At 43.6% G+C, this 17935-nt stretch overlaps 1 protein-coding gene across 1 annotated transcript; it reads left to right on the forward strand.

The window, feature by feature from the left end:
- The first annotated feature begins 6309 nt into the window (after window positions 1–6309).
- Window positions 6310–17153, forward strand: ccdc33 (coiled-coil domain containing 33). Its single transcript, XM_036544619.1, has 11 exons — window positions 6310–6403; window positions 7417–7640; window positions 9012–9075; window positions 12292–12487; window positions 14156–14244; window positions 14742–14873; window positions 15291–15368; window positions 15672–15788; window positions 16429–16518; window positions 16679–16795; window positions 17084–17153. The coding sequence occupies exons 1-11, from the start codon at window positions 6359–6361 to the stop codon at window positions 17144–17146; spliced, it is 1215 nt and encodes a 404-aa protein (XP_036400512.1). The 5' UTR covers window positions 6310–6358; the 3' UTR covers window positions 17147–17153.
- Window positions 17154–17935: the final 782 nt, after the last annotated feature.

The following is a 17935-nucleotide window of genomic DNA, read 5'->3' on the forward strand; positions in this document are numbered from 1 at the left end:
GAGGGAGAAAGGAGGCAGATGTAGAATAATGGCAGAGATTCAGGCTGATTCACCATTTTTTACTCACATCAATGTGAGCATTTACCCTATAGGGTCAATTGATTAATGTTTTCTTGGCTTGGAGTGCTGGGCTGTACTCCGTATCATACACATAGACATAAAGACATTTGTAGCTGTGATATTAAATAAAGGCATACAAAGGCATAGCAATGTACTGTAATGCATACACATCAAAATGCCCAAGATGTATCCTTGTGCGCTTGGGAGGGCCAACCATTATAGTAGACATTGAAACATCCTTATCCATGCCTGTTATTTGTATATGTTTGAATCTACCTGTTCAAATTCATACAAACAAGGACTGCAGCAATGTGGGAATTAACAAGTGTTCAGTACTTGGAAATGGTGCTAGAAATATTGATGGCCTCTTTTGGAGTATATGATCAAGTTATATAAATGTAGATATGACACAGTAGCATAAAAATAAAAGGGTCAAAGGTGATGGCACAATGATGATACCAAGGATGTTTGAAAGTACACACATCCTAGTATGCAGGCATGCGACCCGGAACAAAGCCCTGGAGTTCCTGCTTATGTGTGGCTGGAATGGGTTTACAGTGACATCTAGTGGTCATTGCAGTCCACTTGAGTCACAGGAGGAACCTTTGTTTCACTCTGAACAATTATTCTGTGAATATCATCTCATTTTATTAGTAGTTAATTAGTACCTAATCTAATAAATTGGAAGGATGGATTTAAAGTATTGTATGAGTTGAAAGTAAAGTCTAGAGATCTCAAGCTGTAAAGTTTTCCATTTTTTATGTCATAGCATTGTTTTATTTTTCTGTGCATGTTTTAATATGCTTAAAATGTAATTTCAGGTGGTTATTAAATAGCAAAAGGACATAAAAAAGAATTCCCTCATTTTAATAGCTCCTTTTTGACAAAGATGCCAGAAATGTTGGAATTCACTGTCAATATCCACCAGAGAAATCTGTTTTTAGCTGGAGAACAGACAACCATAGACAGACAGGTTGTCTTCAGCGGGAATGAAATAAGAAAAAATACAGGTGTGAAAGGAGCACCACTCTCCTACCACTATGACCGCTTTATGCTGTCTGGTCTCTCACACATTCATTCCCTGTTGGATTCGAATAATTGCTCCTAGGACGTCTGCTTTAGGGCAGGTGTCTGAATCCCACTTCTGTGTGGGAGGTACAACTGGAGCTCTAATGACAAGTAGTCTGTACCATCAAAACCAATATTTCAGTTGTACAGAAAAATTGCATGTATTAGCTCCTCTCTTTTTCCCTCTCGGTCCTGGAGCCCATGGCTTTAGCACATGCTCCTTCCTTTCTGCTTGTGGGGATTCTAACAGTTATTAAAGGTGTTATTTTTTCTCTTCCTTTGAAATGGTTTTTTTTGGCTCTCTGCAGTTTGCAGCAAACTGTGTTTAATGAAACCTGCAGGGGTTCAGAGGTGCAGGGGCAACTCTGCGTTACTGGCACAGACACAGGCTTTACACACATCTGAACCTCAAAGGCAGTGACAGAGACCGCGAGAGAGAGGGCTGGACAGACAGACAGCCTGACAGAGATACAGACAAGCAGAGAAATAGCAAGTCAGCATTAGAAAAGGAGTATTGCAAGCCACTGTGGTTTCAGCTCTATAGTAGAAAAGGTATATAATATGTGAGCCAGCCTGGTTCCAGCTTTATAGTAGAAAAGAGGTTTAATGGGCCTGCTTGGTTCCAGCTCTGCAGTGGAAAAGGACCTTTTCCCTTGTCCTGAGACACTCAGAGACACTGAGTTGACATTCCAGATAAGAGAGTGTGGAAAGGCCTTTCAATCATTCAGCCGGATTTATAATCTGCACCTTTCCTTTCAAGGGCAGTTACAGAGCAATTCTGAAACTGATTTTTCTTTTGCAGTGCAGATCATTATCCTTACCTTCCATTTCTTTTTTAATGAAACTTTTTTCTGAATCATCCTGGCTAACCCAATTTATTTTACTACATTACTGTACTTCTAGGGATGGATTCATACATCCTTTATCAGCCATGATAACAGTAAATTTAAATAACACAGTGCTGCACAATTTCTGTTGGATGTGGATTCAGAGAAATCTGTTGTGGGTCTGTCAATTTCCAGTTAAATTATTTTTGATCAAGACCAAGACCTTATTTTCAAGAGCAGTACAACCAAAATTCCTTATCAGCTGGAGACATGATTTTGTTGTTGGGACAAAAGTATAGATCTACAACACCGTTGGAGCAGACATCACCTTTATAAATGTTGTTTTGTACCATGACACATCTTTGTGTTTCAGCAATTAATGTTGTGTGAAAAATAATCATTTTTGTTTTTAAAATAATTTCAGAACTTGGATCATGGTGTTTAATTACATTTTCAGTTCAGTGATATTTCACCCTGATTTAAATCTCAGAGGACAGTTCTTCATAGCAGGCTCCCAGTATTTTTATTCATTTCATCCACTCAGCCTGAGTTACAGCAAAGCTGTAGCTAACAGTGCATTAGAAAGCAGTGGCTGTAATGACTGCAGACCGAGGAAAGCGATAAAAACAACATTCAGCTGCATAATGAAATGCACGCTGGAACAGAAGCAATTTGTCTGGCAGTGATGTGGTCCACTGACCCCACCCCCCCTGCTGTGCTGTAGGTGATTGCTTATATTGACTGGGTGCGGGGTGCGCTCCAATGCAGAGAGCCTGCTGTACAAAAAAGACTTCAGGCTTTTAATTCTGATGATGTAAGATCTGATTAGATTTTAGCCCTTGGTTGGGGGGGGGGGGTGCAGGGGCACGATTTACTGTGAATAATGATGGTGTGAAAGGACCCCTCACCCCCAACCCGCACACACTCACACACACTCACACTCTCAAGTGTGCACACACACACACCATACACTTGTAGTGGGTGCACTCACTGTGCCACACCCACTCCCCCTGGCTGTTCCCAGTGAGTCTTTGTGTGGAGGTTGTGTATTGGTGGGCGTGCATTACTGCGGCTAAATAATGCTCTGATTTAACTCCAATCCTCTCAGCATCTCCCGCAAAACATCAGGGTATGAATCACAAGCAGACCCCCCTCAAATAACCCCCCCCCACCCAGTGGCCTTCACCTATCCATCCTTAAAGCTTCCTGGAGTCATATCGCTTGCACACAATGAGACGTGTTCCTTGTCTACCTCTGTCACACCCACAGTGACCTGGTTTCCCCTCTGTGTGAGCAGCATCAGTATTCACCCTGTGCTCATGTGGAGGCATTACGGACTCCTCTGTGTTACTGCATCAGCAGTAGTGTGTCTCTCCGTAGTCTTCTCAAACGCTGCAGGTGTTAGTGACTTTGCTATGTTTTCAATTGATACATTTTCACACAATGAAATAAATACATTTTATGTTGTAATTTAAAATGCCAGCCCCTGAAAGCAGTGTGTGTGCACACATTCTCATGCACACATACACGTGCACACCCTCACGAGCACACACATACGTACTATATGCAGCACACGCACACACACACACACACACACACACACACACACACACACACACACAGTCATCTGCTGGAAACTGTGTTTTCCTTCTGCTGACGGAGTGTAATTCAGATTATCCAGTACCCAGACTGCAGTCCCGAGGGGAGGGCAGTAATTCAATCACCAGGGGGCGGAGAGGACAAATCTAAAGCGAATAACAGAATCAATATTAATTTTTAAAACACACCATGTTATTTCATGATATTTGTGATGCATAATTATTGTGTTGTGTAGGTTATGGTAAGTGCATGTGTGAAAAAGTTAAGATTGGATATTGAGTTTACTGAAGGAAAATAAGGAATCTATGGTGGTCTACATAAGTGTGCAGGCTTAGGCAGCCAAAACATTCAAAGTTTTTCATTTTTAATACTCTTTTGAAAAACTGAAGCATTTGATTTTGACTTAGATATTGTTTGTTACAATGTGTAAATAACTCTAAAACGGTCACTTCACTTGACTCAATTTCAGCCTTTAAGACCCCAAAAGCAAGAAATATTGAAAGGATGTATAGGCTTTCTAGATATGTTTGGTCACATGGACTAAAAATAATATGACTATAAGTCTATGAGACTTATTTCATACTGTGTGGGCTGATCTGGTACACCAAATCAACCACTTTGATGTTTGTTCATTTTTTAATAATACGCATCAGACTAATTTAGTTTGTAAGACTAGTAGATACTAGACTAGTAAATTTTATTTCCTGGAAACTGTCAGCATAGTCCAATGAGTTATGATTGCAGACCTCATTTCAGCCAAAGACACTCGACAGCTTCTGTCTTGTCAGGAAAAATACTATTTTAGTATGAAGACGTTCATCATGAAATGTTTGCTCTGAAAAAAAACAAAAAAAAAAGAATTCACTGATGCCAAAAAAATGCTAAAAAAATAATTACACGACAGCGCTAATTTTAATTTCATTAGTGTGAGATGGATTTGGAGACTAGAGAAACACATGGCACAAACACTGAATACCAACTTAGCAGAAGAGGTGAAGATGCAGAATTCCAATAGGAGCGTTACTGTATCGCTGCCAAGATACATTCCCCCAGTGTTTGTGTTCAGGCTAAGAAAATATTAGTCTGCCAAACCACCAGAGAAATTGATTGCAGTTCTTATAATCAGGGCAACATCAAAGGGTAATTAATACATTTGGATACATCTTGACGCACAAATTTGATCTGTCTCCAAAACATCTGTGATCGACAGTTATTCTGTGCTGTCACCACGGCGGCATATGAACGCTGCCAGTTTGCTGCTGCCTCAACAAATGCGTTCCCCTTTCATTTGCTTGTTGGTCACCTTTGGTGCCTATGCATGGTGATTCCATAGCTTACATTTTTATATATGTAGTGATTTAGTAGTCTGATATCTAGGTTTTCCCAGTCCAGAGGTTGCAGGTTCAATGCCCAGGTGGCCTATTCTTGTACCCTGGAGCAAAGCACCTGAATCTGACCTTCAACAGTAAGTATCCAGCTATGTTGATGGATGATATGTTAGTTGTGCAGAACGCTTTAGATCAGGACATCCCCCCCCCCCCCCCCCCCCCCAAAAAAAAAAAAAAAAATAGGAAATAGGAAAAATAGGAACACAGTCTGGTTCAGAGCCATGCTGTCTTAACACAGATTGTTAAACTCAGACTTACATTCATAATGGTGTGGTGTAGGTTTTTTTCTGAAAAACAAAACTCAGTGATAGTTTGGTTGCCCATCCCAAGTACGCATCAATCCGCTTTGAAGCAGTATCCTCACAGAACTGGAATGGAACGTTAAGGCATTGTAATGCTGAAGTATGCATTGTGCCTGGGCAAGCTCAGGACTGTCACAGAGACCTGACATCCCCCTTTCTGTTAGGAGCACTGTTGTCAGTAGCAATCTGAGGAAATGGCAGTATTCATGCTGTGTGTCCCAGGACACCAGCACTCCGCCCATTTAAGCTAATTAAATGAGCGAACACCATTCTACTCACTGGACTGCTGGTGTGATGAAAGACCTTTGAGTCAATTGTTTCTGTATTGGTAAAATAACAAGTGCATGACAATAATGGGCATTTTGTTAAAGGATTTTAAAGAGAAAGCATGTTTGACTTCATGGCTCAATGAGTAAGGCAAGTTTTATGTGTGAACTTCACTTTTGCCCAGCATAAGCAAGGCATTTGTCTGAAATTAAATAAAGACAACCAAAAAACCTTGTCAGAGGACTTGTCAGAGGATGAAGTGTGTTTCTTTTAGGTTGAATACATTATTTAGCTGTAGACTACATCGGCACTTGTCCTTCACTTTGACTTACTATACAAATAAGCCAACAAGTTTGCTTGCTTTCAGTACAAACACAGTTTCATTCATGTGACTGCTGAATCTACCAATCTCTTTGTGAAATAAAAGGAACACCTTGGTGATTCAAAATTAAGGTGGTTCACATTTAATTTAAATGTGGACTGAATCCAGGGGTTAGTGTATAAAGTTGTTGGTTCAGACAAGAAGAAAATGAAGTACACAAAGCATTAGATCACCATGACCTTGTACACTAATGAGTAGATTTTAAAGTGCTATTCCAGGTTCTTTGCAGTGCTACCAAGCTAACCCATGAATCCCTTTCACAAACTTTCACAAAGTTGTCGGCAGCTTCCTCATAGGCTGGTGAAGTTGCTATGGAGGGCTTGTGTTGTGGTAACGGGAACAGGGGCCGCTGCACAGGGACCTAAACACAATGGTGGCTTCTGCTATGAGGACTTCAGTCATCCATCTGAAGCAGGCAGAAGTTTAGACAGCTCTTGTGATAAGACATTGGTAGGTTACCTTTCAATGCAAGCTGCTACGAAGGAAGCCACTCTCCCTGCCAATAGAAAGGTAGGCTGGTTGTTGCGGTAGTTGTGTGGACAGCCCTACAGTAGGTAAACATTGTGCTGTGTTTGTTTAAGAGAGAGATGGAGGTAGTATCTCCATTTGCTCACAAGTACCACAGCTCAGGTGTGCAATCTCATCCCTGGCAACCGAGATTACCTGTGAAGGTACGCACAGTGGGCCAAGGAGGAGTATGATCACACAGAGCTCCTACAGCACAGAGTGGTGAATGATTGGGATTTATCATGGAGTTATAAGTGAGACTGTCCTCAGGACATGGCCCGCTATTACAGGCCACACTCAACCACAGTGAGTACTGGGTCGGGGGCCCTGCTTAGTCACTCAACAGGTGTGGTTTGGAATCTTTGAACTTGGGAACATCTGGCCTCCATTTAAACGTGTTAAATATTGGCTTTCTTCATTTAGCTGACATTTAGGAAAGTTTTACTTTATGAGTGTATCTTCAGTGTGTTAGCATATCTATTATTTTGACTTTTTAACCATTACAGTGTAATATTCTTCGCTAGTTTAGCTACCTTGATCACCACAGAAAGGGTCAGAGGTATCTCCTAAATTTGCCATGTTGGCTGAAATGCTATTTGTTTTGTCCCCCTCTTCAAAGCATTTTGTGATGACCCTCAAAGGTTGCTGTACTAAATAGATTTAATTGGTCTGCAGTGATTTCTCTTCAGCTGCAGCTCTGTGTGGCATTGAATGCATTTTGATTTGTACTCTGTGAGGGTCTGTGTGTCAGTGTTTGTTAGGAGTGCTAATCCGTGTAACTGTACTGTTTGTTTGGAGTTTATTTAATCAATCCAAAAGCACTCTCTGTGGTCTTACTTGTATTTTAACACCAGAGAGGGTGGCTTCTTTCCCACATTGTGTCCATGCTCTTTGTTTGACATTAGTGTGGAACTTTCCTCTGTAGCTAATTGTTAGTACTCAGAAGATGCCTGATAGTAATAGCACAGGTAAAGGACTAGCAAATGTGACACCAGTAATGACGTGCTTCTCCACAGCTCCAGAGAAATGGCCACAATCTGCCATCGTACGATGCCCTGGCGGAGATCTTGCCGGAGTACCAGTACCTGTTCAGGGTGCCAAAAGCTGGGCTTCATGACACCGAACAACACAAGCCCCGCCAGGCGGGTGGAAAGGGTGGGGCTGCGGAGAACGAGCAGCACAGATCTCAGGACAGCCATGCGCTAAACCAGACGTACCGCGTGCAGTCCCCACATAGGAGGTAAGCCACACCTGCAGTCCCCGCAGGTAAGCCACACCAGCATACACAGTGGTGTTTTCATCCTGGGTACAAAGCATAAACTGCCTTAAACAGTGGAATAACTCTAAATTCTAAATACTGACAATTTGACCACACAAGATATGGCCACCACGCATACTCACATGCATACTCTTCAGTGATGTGTTTATAACCTGGGGAAAGCTGGGGAGCTTTGGTCTTTAACAGAACTAGCCAATTGTAGCTAATTATTGAAAACCTGTTACATACAAAACACATACCTTGCCTTTTTTGTTCACTGCAGGTTCACCAGAATATTTGACAGTAATACCCTCATTGCACATTTCCTATGCATTTTGTCTGCAGAGTCCCGTTGTCAACATGGGACAAAAATGGCTACAATTAGCTACTTAAATGTATACATTTATTATTCCATATTACTGAATATTTTATATTTAATAAAATTCCGTTTCTTGAAATGAACGCTGGCCATCTCCGCTGAAGGACTCAATAATACTGTTGAAAGTAGGAATACAATCAACTGTTTATTGTGCATTCCTGGTTGCTGAGGCCTCTTATTGACTCCTGAGGCTCTGTGCAGTTAGGAGAGACACCGGGGAAGCAGAGAGGCGGCACTCCCTGTTCATTTATCCACAAATAACACCAGCAGTAGATACGGATAGCCTGAGGGACCCAAGAACTGCTAAACCAAGGGGATTCAAACCAGAGCGCTAAAGAAATTAACATTTTCCACACTTTGCCTTGGGTGAATTTCCCTATTGAACTGAGCTGGCCCCTCTGAGGTGTGGCAAGGTGTCTGATTGGTGAAGGGGATGACCAATGGCAGAGGCCGTGTTACTACAGCTTTGTTTTCTTTAGACGGCTGAATTCAGTATCTTAAAAAGATTACATTTTTGCACATTTTCCAGTTATACTGCTGGATATTTACTGACGCAAGTTAGGTTAAGCACCTCCTTCAAGGGAACAACAGTAGTGTCTCGCAGGGGATTCGAACTTGCAGCCCTCTGGTTTCTGTACTGAAGACATGTCTGCGTACCTAAGAGTGTAGAACCCTCCTTAAGAAATCCCAGAAGGCCTTGTTTTAAATGCCCTGAGATGCCTGGCATGCAAATTTGCCTTTGCTGTGTGTTTCTTGGATGTTGACAGGATTTCATTTAGTGTAAGAATGTTTTAGTGATATCCGAATTGGGAAGGTTAATGGTTTTAGAGTGCTTCTTTATGAATGTTGGTTGTGTGGAGTGTGGACGTACAATCAATGTGGAGATTTCTCTGCCTCAATGCGTCAATGCCTCAATTCCTCGGGGGGATTGAAAATTTAGCAACTGACTGTCCCCCTCCTGCACTCCATGCCAGGCCCCCCGTCCCGGATTTTGAAGAAGACCCCAACACGGCAGAAGTTACTGAGCACCAAACAAGAGTGAGTACACCGCCAACACTGTCCACTGTCACTTACCACAGTGCACACTGGCAAAATGAGTGAGGCAGCCAGGGGGACCAGCTGTCCCTGTTTCCCCTCGACCCCCTCCCCTGGCTCATTCCTGCTGTGACAGATGCTCAGCTCCTGGCATGTCGGTTCTGTTATGCTGTAGAAAATAAATCGCCCCCTGGACGCTCCTCGCCGGTGTCGCCATGGCAGCCTGGAGGCAGGAGCTGATAGTTTGGCACTTGTTTGCCGTGCGGGGTTTCTGTGTAAGTGTAAATGTCAATGCGAGAGCCTGCGGTGCCTGGGCCCACTGTGGGTCCTGGAGAGAGCCCCGCCTCACCCGTGGCCCAGCCAATGAGGGATTAGCTCTCACGGGAAGGACTGTGTTCCCTCTCCACCTCCGTGACCGCTAATGTTTGACGGGGAAAACAATCCCATCGCTGGGATACATTAACATATCCTGCCCTTTATCGCTGTTAAACCTGAAAGCAGCTGAATGTGCCGAAGGGATTTCCAAAGAGTGGATCAGCAGGAGAGGGAGAAACGGGCTGAGAGAGATGCAGAGCTTATCACTGTGCCAGTGTGGGGTTTTCAGCTCTCATATCTTGGGGTGGTTTGTGATGAAGTAGTAACACAGCTATCTCTTAATTTTGCTGTTCCCGTTATCTGAGGTACTTTAATGCTTTTATGTTGCTTTATTTTGAAATCTTGAATCACTTAACAATTACAAAATATTAGCTGTGGAGGCTTGTAAACAGAGAGCTTATTAACATTATTAATTATGTGCATACACACACACACACACACACACACACAGACACACGCACACTCACACACACATAGTTTCACAGGGACTTTCAAGGCAACATGCTACTCTTTGTTGTGTAATTCTCCTGCAGTGACACTAAGCGCTGTTGACTCCCATTCTCCTTTGCTGTTTTAACATTCATAGCATTGGGGAGGAAAGGTCCTGCTTTGTGACCCAGATGATTTAGCTCTTTCTGGGCTCATCATTGGACCCCCCCTTTTGTTGTCCCCCTCCCTCGCCCCTCCCGTTCTGCCCTGAGTGCATTACTCTGTCTCCTGTCTCATCTGCAATCATAATTCTCACCCATCAGGCACTGCTTCAATTAGACGCTCAATTTCCTCCACAGCTCCCAGGGGAGCCGCGCCCACCCCGGCTTAGATTAGACCCTCCTAATCACCGTATCCCCCTTACCCCCACCCTCCCCTCTCTCCACTTGCCCCTTTCCCTAGCCCCCCTCATACAGCCACCATGAAGCTTTTTAACAGATAGACCAGCCACCACAGAGCTTTTAAACACATAGAGAGACCAGCCACCCTAAAGCTTTTAAGCAGATAGAAAGAGACCAGCTATCATGAAGCTTTTAAATAGGTGGAGATGGATCAGCTGCTCATAAACAATCAGCAGTTTGAACATTTTGTGCAAGCACTGATTGCATTAAATTGAATTAAATTCTTGATGCGAAGTTAAGTATGGAGTGCCATACAGGTTACTGTGGTGTCTAGGCTGTGGTGTATTTATGAATTACTTCAGAAATGGCTTCTGAGTTTGTCTAGCACAAAGAAAATCAAAATAACAGCAAAATAATGACATTCTTCAAAGGGATGTTTCTCATCAAATGTTTTTGCATATGATTCTAAAGCAAGTGTGAAATTGTTTTTGTAAATATTCAGGAAATGAGCTATTAGATGTAATGTTTTTCTCACTAATGTGGGATGTGGTATTGTAGAGGTTACTTTAGGAGAACTGGAGTTGGGGCATAGTGTGTTTCTGTTACTGCAGTAAGTGATTGGCCCTTTCAGCTCTAAGGAGTGTTCTTATTGGTTAGAATTTCATTTCCATGGCTTCCATTTCCACAGATTAATTAAACAAAATATAGCTGTTTATGGCTGCTTTTGTTTAGGGTGCTCTGAGGGTTTTGTTTTATACAGAAAGACTGATGCAGTTGTGTTTTTTTGAATATGTAGAAGCGTGCGTTATACAATCTAGACTTCAAACACCACCGGAGACCCATGTGGTACAACAGTATTGGTCAGGTGCAAACTAGAACTGGTTGTAGTAGAATACAAGCTTAACTGAACCCTCAGAGAGAACTGTGTCTGATCACAATAGCTACAACTTTCACAAAGTTTTTGATACCAAGGTAACCTGGCAGTGCTGAGCTGCTCTGTACATCCTGTTGTTTTGGGGCTGTTGAACAAATGAGATTTCAGAAAAGGGTACACTAGCCCATGAGCCAAATCCTCGGATCAACCTTACGTGACCCTGGCATGCACGCGGTTTGTTGCCCCCTGGAGTCCGAGTGTAGCAAGACGATTACATTGTACTCTCAGCACGGAAAATCAATTATGGTAAGATACCCCCTAATTCAGCATTCAGCGAAAATCCTGCTGTCTCTCCTGCTCTAATGAATTATCCGTATCTCCCTGAAAACGAAAAATATTAGAGGAGATGCACATAAATTAATATTAATAAAGCAGGATTTGAGCTCTGTGACAAATGGCTCCAACACAAATTGCCTAAACCGAGATGGCTGTTAATCCTGCAGCAGCACAATGAATCAAGTTCTCCCATGGGGTGCTGCTCCTGCTGTGGACTGTCCAGGCAGGCAAGACAGTGGGGCTACGAGGACACCTTGTGGTCACAGACTGTAACTGTCAATTCTTCCACTTGATGCTGGCTTTAGATTTTCACTGCGCCTGATTTTTGACATATTAACTTGCAGTTGGATGTTTGAGTTCACTGAGTTTTGAGTGATACTCATTATCTATGTGGTGAGATGATGTTTCTAGCAGTGACACGAGGTATCTCTCGCTTTACTCTTACACATCCACATACACACACATACACACACACGCGCACACACACACACACACACACACACAAATTCCCTCCAACCTCTCTGTCTTTCTCCTTTGCTTTCTCTGCCTCTCCCTTTCTCCCTCTGTCTCTCTCTCCCTTTCTTCCACTGTCTCTCTCTCCCTTTCTCCCTCTGTCTCTCTCTCTCTCCCTTTCTCCCTCTGTGTCTCTCTCCCTTTCTCCCTCTGTCTCTCTCTCCCTTTCTTCCACTGTCTCTCTCTCCCTTTCTCCCTCTGTCTCTCTCTCTCTTTCTTCCACTCCATCCCCTCTCTCTCCCTCCTTCTCTTACCTCCTTTCATTCCTTCTTCTCCTCCTTTCTCTTTCAGGAGTTGGAGAACTACCGCACAGCCATGCGGAAGATGGCCGAGGACATCATCGCTCTGCGCAGACAGGTAGGTGGGCTGGAGTCAGAGAACAGCCGTCTGCGCAGTGAGCTCAGCCTTCACCAGGACCTGGGCCGCACCCTGCTGGAGGACACCGACATCGATGTGATGACCAAAGCTGAGATCGCTGACCGAATCGGTAATCCAGTTCACTTTGCCCTTCCTAATCTTGTTCAATGCATTCAGCTGCAGCTACACTCTCTACTGCATACCCCCCACCCTCTCCACATAAGTAAACCAAATCCAGAAAAAATAATATTGAAATGCTTGATTTTGAACACTGAAAATAAATGAATGAAAGGACTTCAAGAGTTTTCACATCAAAGGTCAAAGGTCACAGAGTATTACACGAATCTTGAGTTGGTAAAGAAATGCCTGAAATTAACAAACTAACTGAACCAATATTTACTGTACAAATGGACAATGTTCCCATGATTGTAACCTCAGCAATAGGTGACAAAATGGCAAAAATGACAAATGACAATAACTGTAAAACAGTTAAAAAATTAATCTGTCAGCTTTCAAGAAATGCCAACCTAATGAGTCTAATTTCACCTGGAAAGACCCAATATAAATTAAACTGCACAGAATAATGAGAAAGTAGAGTTTTGTTTACAACTAAACTTCTTGCGGTTAAACTTCAGTACTTCCTTTTGTGAAGACTTGCCCTTTTTTCATGTGTCTCTGAGAAAAGTTTGAGCGATATATGCGGTCTCGACCTGGTGTCGCTAATCCACCTTGCGGTTTTTGGCATGCTTAGATAAGGCAGCTGCCTCGGGGAGTGAAGGCAGATAAGGGCTCACAGTGAACCTCTTATCTTCTGAAGGACACCTTCACCCACGTCTTTGCCTGTTTATGGCCATCAAAGCACAAATAAAAAAATAATAAAATATAAAAAAGGTCCATTTAGTTTCCTCTCTGTCAGCTGGGTTTCTTGCATGTTTTCACTTGTTAGGTAGGTTTGCTCAGAAAATTGTAAAATATTTAGAGTTAAAACAGTTGTAAATTGTAAAAATTGTAAAATAGTTGATGCGAAAACAGTAACGTTATCCTGATTTATAGATGACTTCCTGCGTGTTTGTGAGCATGTGGTGTGGTGCTGGGTTTTGGGAGTGTGTGTGAGAGCTGTCCCTCTGCAGTGCTGGGTTTATGGGGGAGTGTGTGTGAGAGCTGTCCCTCTGCAGTGCTGTGTTTATGGGGGTGTGTGTGAGAGCTGTCCCTCTGCAGTGCTGTGTTTATGGGGGTCAGTGTGAGAGCTGTCCCTCTGCAGTGCTGTGTTTATGGGGGTGTGTGTGTGAGAGCTGTCCCTCTGCAGTGCTGAGTTTATGGGTGTGTGTGTGAGAGCTGTCCCTCTGCAGTGCTGGGTTTATGGGGGTGTGTGTGAGAGCTGTCCCTCTGCAGTGCTGTGTTTATGGGGGTCAGTGTGAGAGCTGTCCCTCTGCAGTGCTGTGTTTATGGGGGTGTGTGTGAGAGCTGTCCCTCTGCAGCGCTGTGTTTATGGGGGTGTGTGTGAGAGCTGTCCCTCTGCAGTGCTGAGTTTATGGGGGTGTGTGTGAGAGCTGTCCCTCTGCAGTGCTGGGTTTATGGGTGTGTGTGTGAGAGCTGTCCCTCTGCAGTGCTGAGTTTATGGGGGTGTGTGTGAGAGCTGTCCCTCTGCAGTGCTGAGTTTATGGGGGTGTGTGTGAGAGCTGTCCCTCTGCAGTGCTGGGTTTATGGGTGTGTGTGTGAGAGCTGTCCCTCTGCAGTGCTGAGTTTATGGGGGTGTGTGTCAGAGGTATCTCTTTGGTGCCTGTGCTCTCTGCTCCAGCATCCCTGAAGTTCAAGCTGGCCAGTGAGAGCAACACAGTGACGTCACAGAGAGACACCATCCAGCAGCTGCAGAATGAGCTCATAAAGGTAAGGATGCACCTGGCTCTTACAAACCCATGAAGACCAGCAATGTGTCTGCCAATTGGTTGGAATGTCTAAGAATGCCATAGCAGTGTAGTACGGCTGTCAATGTTTTCAGTGTGACCATCCTCAATGTTGTCTGGTGATTCAGCATTTTGTGTGCGTGCCAGCATGCAAGGACCTTCGGGTGTTCATGTGCAGTTGGGACTGAGTCTTTTTTCCAGGCGTTAATGACACTAAGGTTCAAAGGAGAGAGTCACAACAGCAAATCTTCACTGACGTTGGTGCACATGCCTTGGATACGTTTGCCTGTTGTGATAGTATAGGAGAACAAAGGTAGTGCACCACAGTTGTCTGTCGTGGTAGTGTAGTTTTACCACGGCCGTGTGTTGTGGTAGCACATTTTGACTGCTGTTGCATATAGACGTAGTTCATTAATAGCACAGCTGTGGCAGTGCAGATGTGACCTCTGACCGCAGCGAGTGTGTGCTGTGTCTCCTCAGAAGAATGATGGGGAGAAGGAGCTGCTGAGGCTGCAGAGAGCTCACCAGCAGCAGCAGGCTGTGCTACAACGCTACCAGAACCGGCTGGCCCGCGTCACAGGGCTGGAGGCCACGGTGCGCCAGCAAGAGAAGGTGCTGTACCCGAGTAACCTGGAGTACCTCACTGTCTCATACAGTATACTCACTGTGTCATACTGTATACCCAATGGGCTACAGTGTAGACTCACTGTGTAACGTTGTATACTCACTGTCTCGCACTGTGCACTCACGGTGTTTACTCGGTTATGATCCCTGCTATTACCACTGTGCTACAATGCTGCCCCACATACTATACTTACTTTGCACTATATACTCACAGTAACACTGTATACTTGCTGTGTCCCACTGCATACTCAGTGTCCTTATTCTGTACTCATTGAACACAAACTGCACTCCCTGTATACATACAGAATACTATCACTGTCCCACTGGAGTGTGCCAATGACAGAGCGCCCTGTAGGTTGTGTCTCCACATGGCGTTTCTGAAAGAGCCATGCCCTTGTTGTGCAGGTCATTGAGAAGATGGAGAAGGTGCTGGACAGCAGGCTGAAGGGGAAGAATAAAGAAAACGCAGAGAGGAACCAGAAAGTGAAAAAACAACACGCAGGTGGGGGTGCGTGTCTCTCCCGTTTGACAAGTCTGTAACTCAGAGTGTTCAATGACAAAATGGAGTTTTCCAAAAACATTCATGTTAGAATTCTCATGTATAATGAGTTCTGATTCCTGCTTTATTAGAATACAGGTAGAACAAATGTGTCACTAATTAAACATAGGGTATGAGCAATATGGGGATAAATAATTGACAATTAATCGATTAATGTAGTTATTCTTAACACTGAGATGGCGTGGCCGTGTGTGTGATGGTGTGGCTTGTCCGCAGGTGAGGAGGAGGAGGGCAGAAGGAGAGAAATAGAGTCCGTGCTGACCGCTGAGAACTCCCGTCTGAGGGCAGAGCTAGAGAAGCTCCATCTCCAGCCAGCACCTGTCATCATCCAACAGCCAATGCAGGTAACCCACAGACAAACGGTCGGCCCTCAGACACAGCGGCAGAGTTTCGCCTCCTCTTTACCCCTTTAACCACCATTAACTGACCTGAACACATTGAAATTTAAGTGCAATGAAAGGCACAGACATATTCCATTCAAACAGCAGTCAAAAGATGATGGTCACAAAAAAAACATCTAGAGACATTTGAAGTCGGGTTAATTACCTTCCACGGTGTAAACACCTTGTAACTACTACAGGGTGTGAACATGAATGCAACTAATGCAAAAGTTTTAGGATGATCATATGTCAAATAGATGCCTGAGCTCTTCCTCAGAGGATATTCTGGTCTTTGGATAAACGTCTTCCACACTGAAAGAAGTCTTTTTGGTGATTTCTGCAACAGAATTATTCACTGAGGATGTTCTTGCTTATGCAGTGTGTCTGTTAGTTGATCCTACATATTACATTCTTTAAGTGTTTATCGTACTCCATTAGCACAGAGACATGCGTTTTTACATAGTGACAGTTGGCGTGATTGGATATGTACCGAAGCGATTCTGATTGAGTGACTTGAAGGAGCAAAGCAGTCATCTGCTACTCGGGATTAGAACCTGTAACCATCTGTGTGCTGTGGTGCGCATGAGTGTGCTCTGTGTGTCAGATACAGGAGCCCTTCCCTGAGAGTGAGAAGCTGAGTCTGCTCACACAGCTGGAGAAGGCCCAGGCGCGCATACGCTCGCTGGAGAGCCAGGTAGCCTACTGCACATGCTAACCGCACATGCTGACCACACAGACGGTCTCAATCAGGAAACATAGCCTCCCGTCCAAGGGCCCAAGTTAACCACATGCGTGTGTGTGTGTGTGTGTGTGTGTGTGTGTGTGTGTGTGTGTGTGCACTTCTCCTTTTTCAGCTGGAAGAGAACTCTAGACGCTGGGGGAGGGAGAAGCAGGACATGTTGACCAGGCTGAGCGAACATGACCACGGCTTCGCCCGCACATCAACCATGATCCTTCACGACCTCCCCCTGGTTAGTGGGCCAAATCCCTGCAAGGTTTTACCTTCCATTAAACAATCATGAATTTGCATATTGAAAGTGTTTAAAAATGTCAGTCACTGGTAAGGTGCTATACCTGGGGGTTTCAAGTTTCAGACCAATCAGTTATGACTGTATCCGAAGCTTTCAGGCATGAGTAAAATGGAAAAGCTGAATTAGTTAGCAGAACAGCCTGATGTCTGGAATCAGAGGGGGCTGCTGCAGGTTTCCAGCTGGTTCCTGTGTGTGTGAGGAGTTGACAGTCCCTGTTTGTGTCCCCAGAAGAGTGTTTCCCACTCGATGTCAGGTCCCGGGAGACGCAGGCAACTAGACCCACTGAACTGACCCCTTCTCTGTCCAGCACATCGTCCTCAACCCACAAACATCTGTGCGAAATCTCTTCTCTTTATATCAGATTTTTTTTTTTGCTTTTTTGACCATGAATAAATGTAAACCTGGGTCATGCTTACCATTTCATGAACTCAAAACCATACACTGATTTTTTTTTTCCTGTGCACGTAATTTACTGATAAACTGATGTGAACAAAAACTGTACACTAGTCATGTGGAACACAGAATGTTGCACCAGACACTGACATTACAGCATTTTGCTTAATTTGAAAAATAATAGAAATAAATTCGGGTACCACAATGTCAAAATGTATCATTTAAGCAAATGCTTTCATGAAAAATAGGATGCCGTGAATGTATTGATCTTGTACTCTGAGTTACAATAAATAGCCACAAGGTGACGCTGCTGTTCCTTGTTTGTTAAACTTGTCAGACCTCCGTAAGAATGCTGTGATAACTAGTTATATGCATTCATCTCTGGATGTTTTTTTTTACATTTTGAATTTTATTGTTTATTTTATGTTTTTAATTTTAATTTGAACTTTTACTCCTAAATCCACTCATTATGTTTTTATGCAGATTTCAATTCATTTCTCAAAGTGAATAACTCATTGAAAGAGCTTACAGACCTTACTATATGTGCATTTTATCAAAGAAGACCTGAAGAAACTTGACTAAAAATTCATTTTATTTTTTAACATTTATTCACTTGTGTATGGTGCCTGTGTCCTTATAAAGAGCAATGGAGCAGCAGAATACAGTAGCATGTTTTTAAAGGTCAGC

This window comes from Megalops cyprinoides, chromosome 13 (genome assembly GCF_013368585.1).
Source record: "Megalops cyprinoides isolate fMegCyp1 chromosome 13, fMegCyp1.pri, whole genome shotgun sequence".
Taxonomy (NCBI): Eukaryota; Metazoa; Chordata; class Actinopteri; order Elopiformes; family Megalopidae; genus Megalops; species Megalops cyprinoides.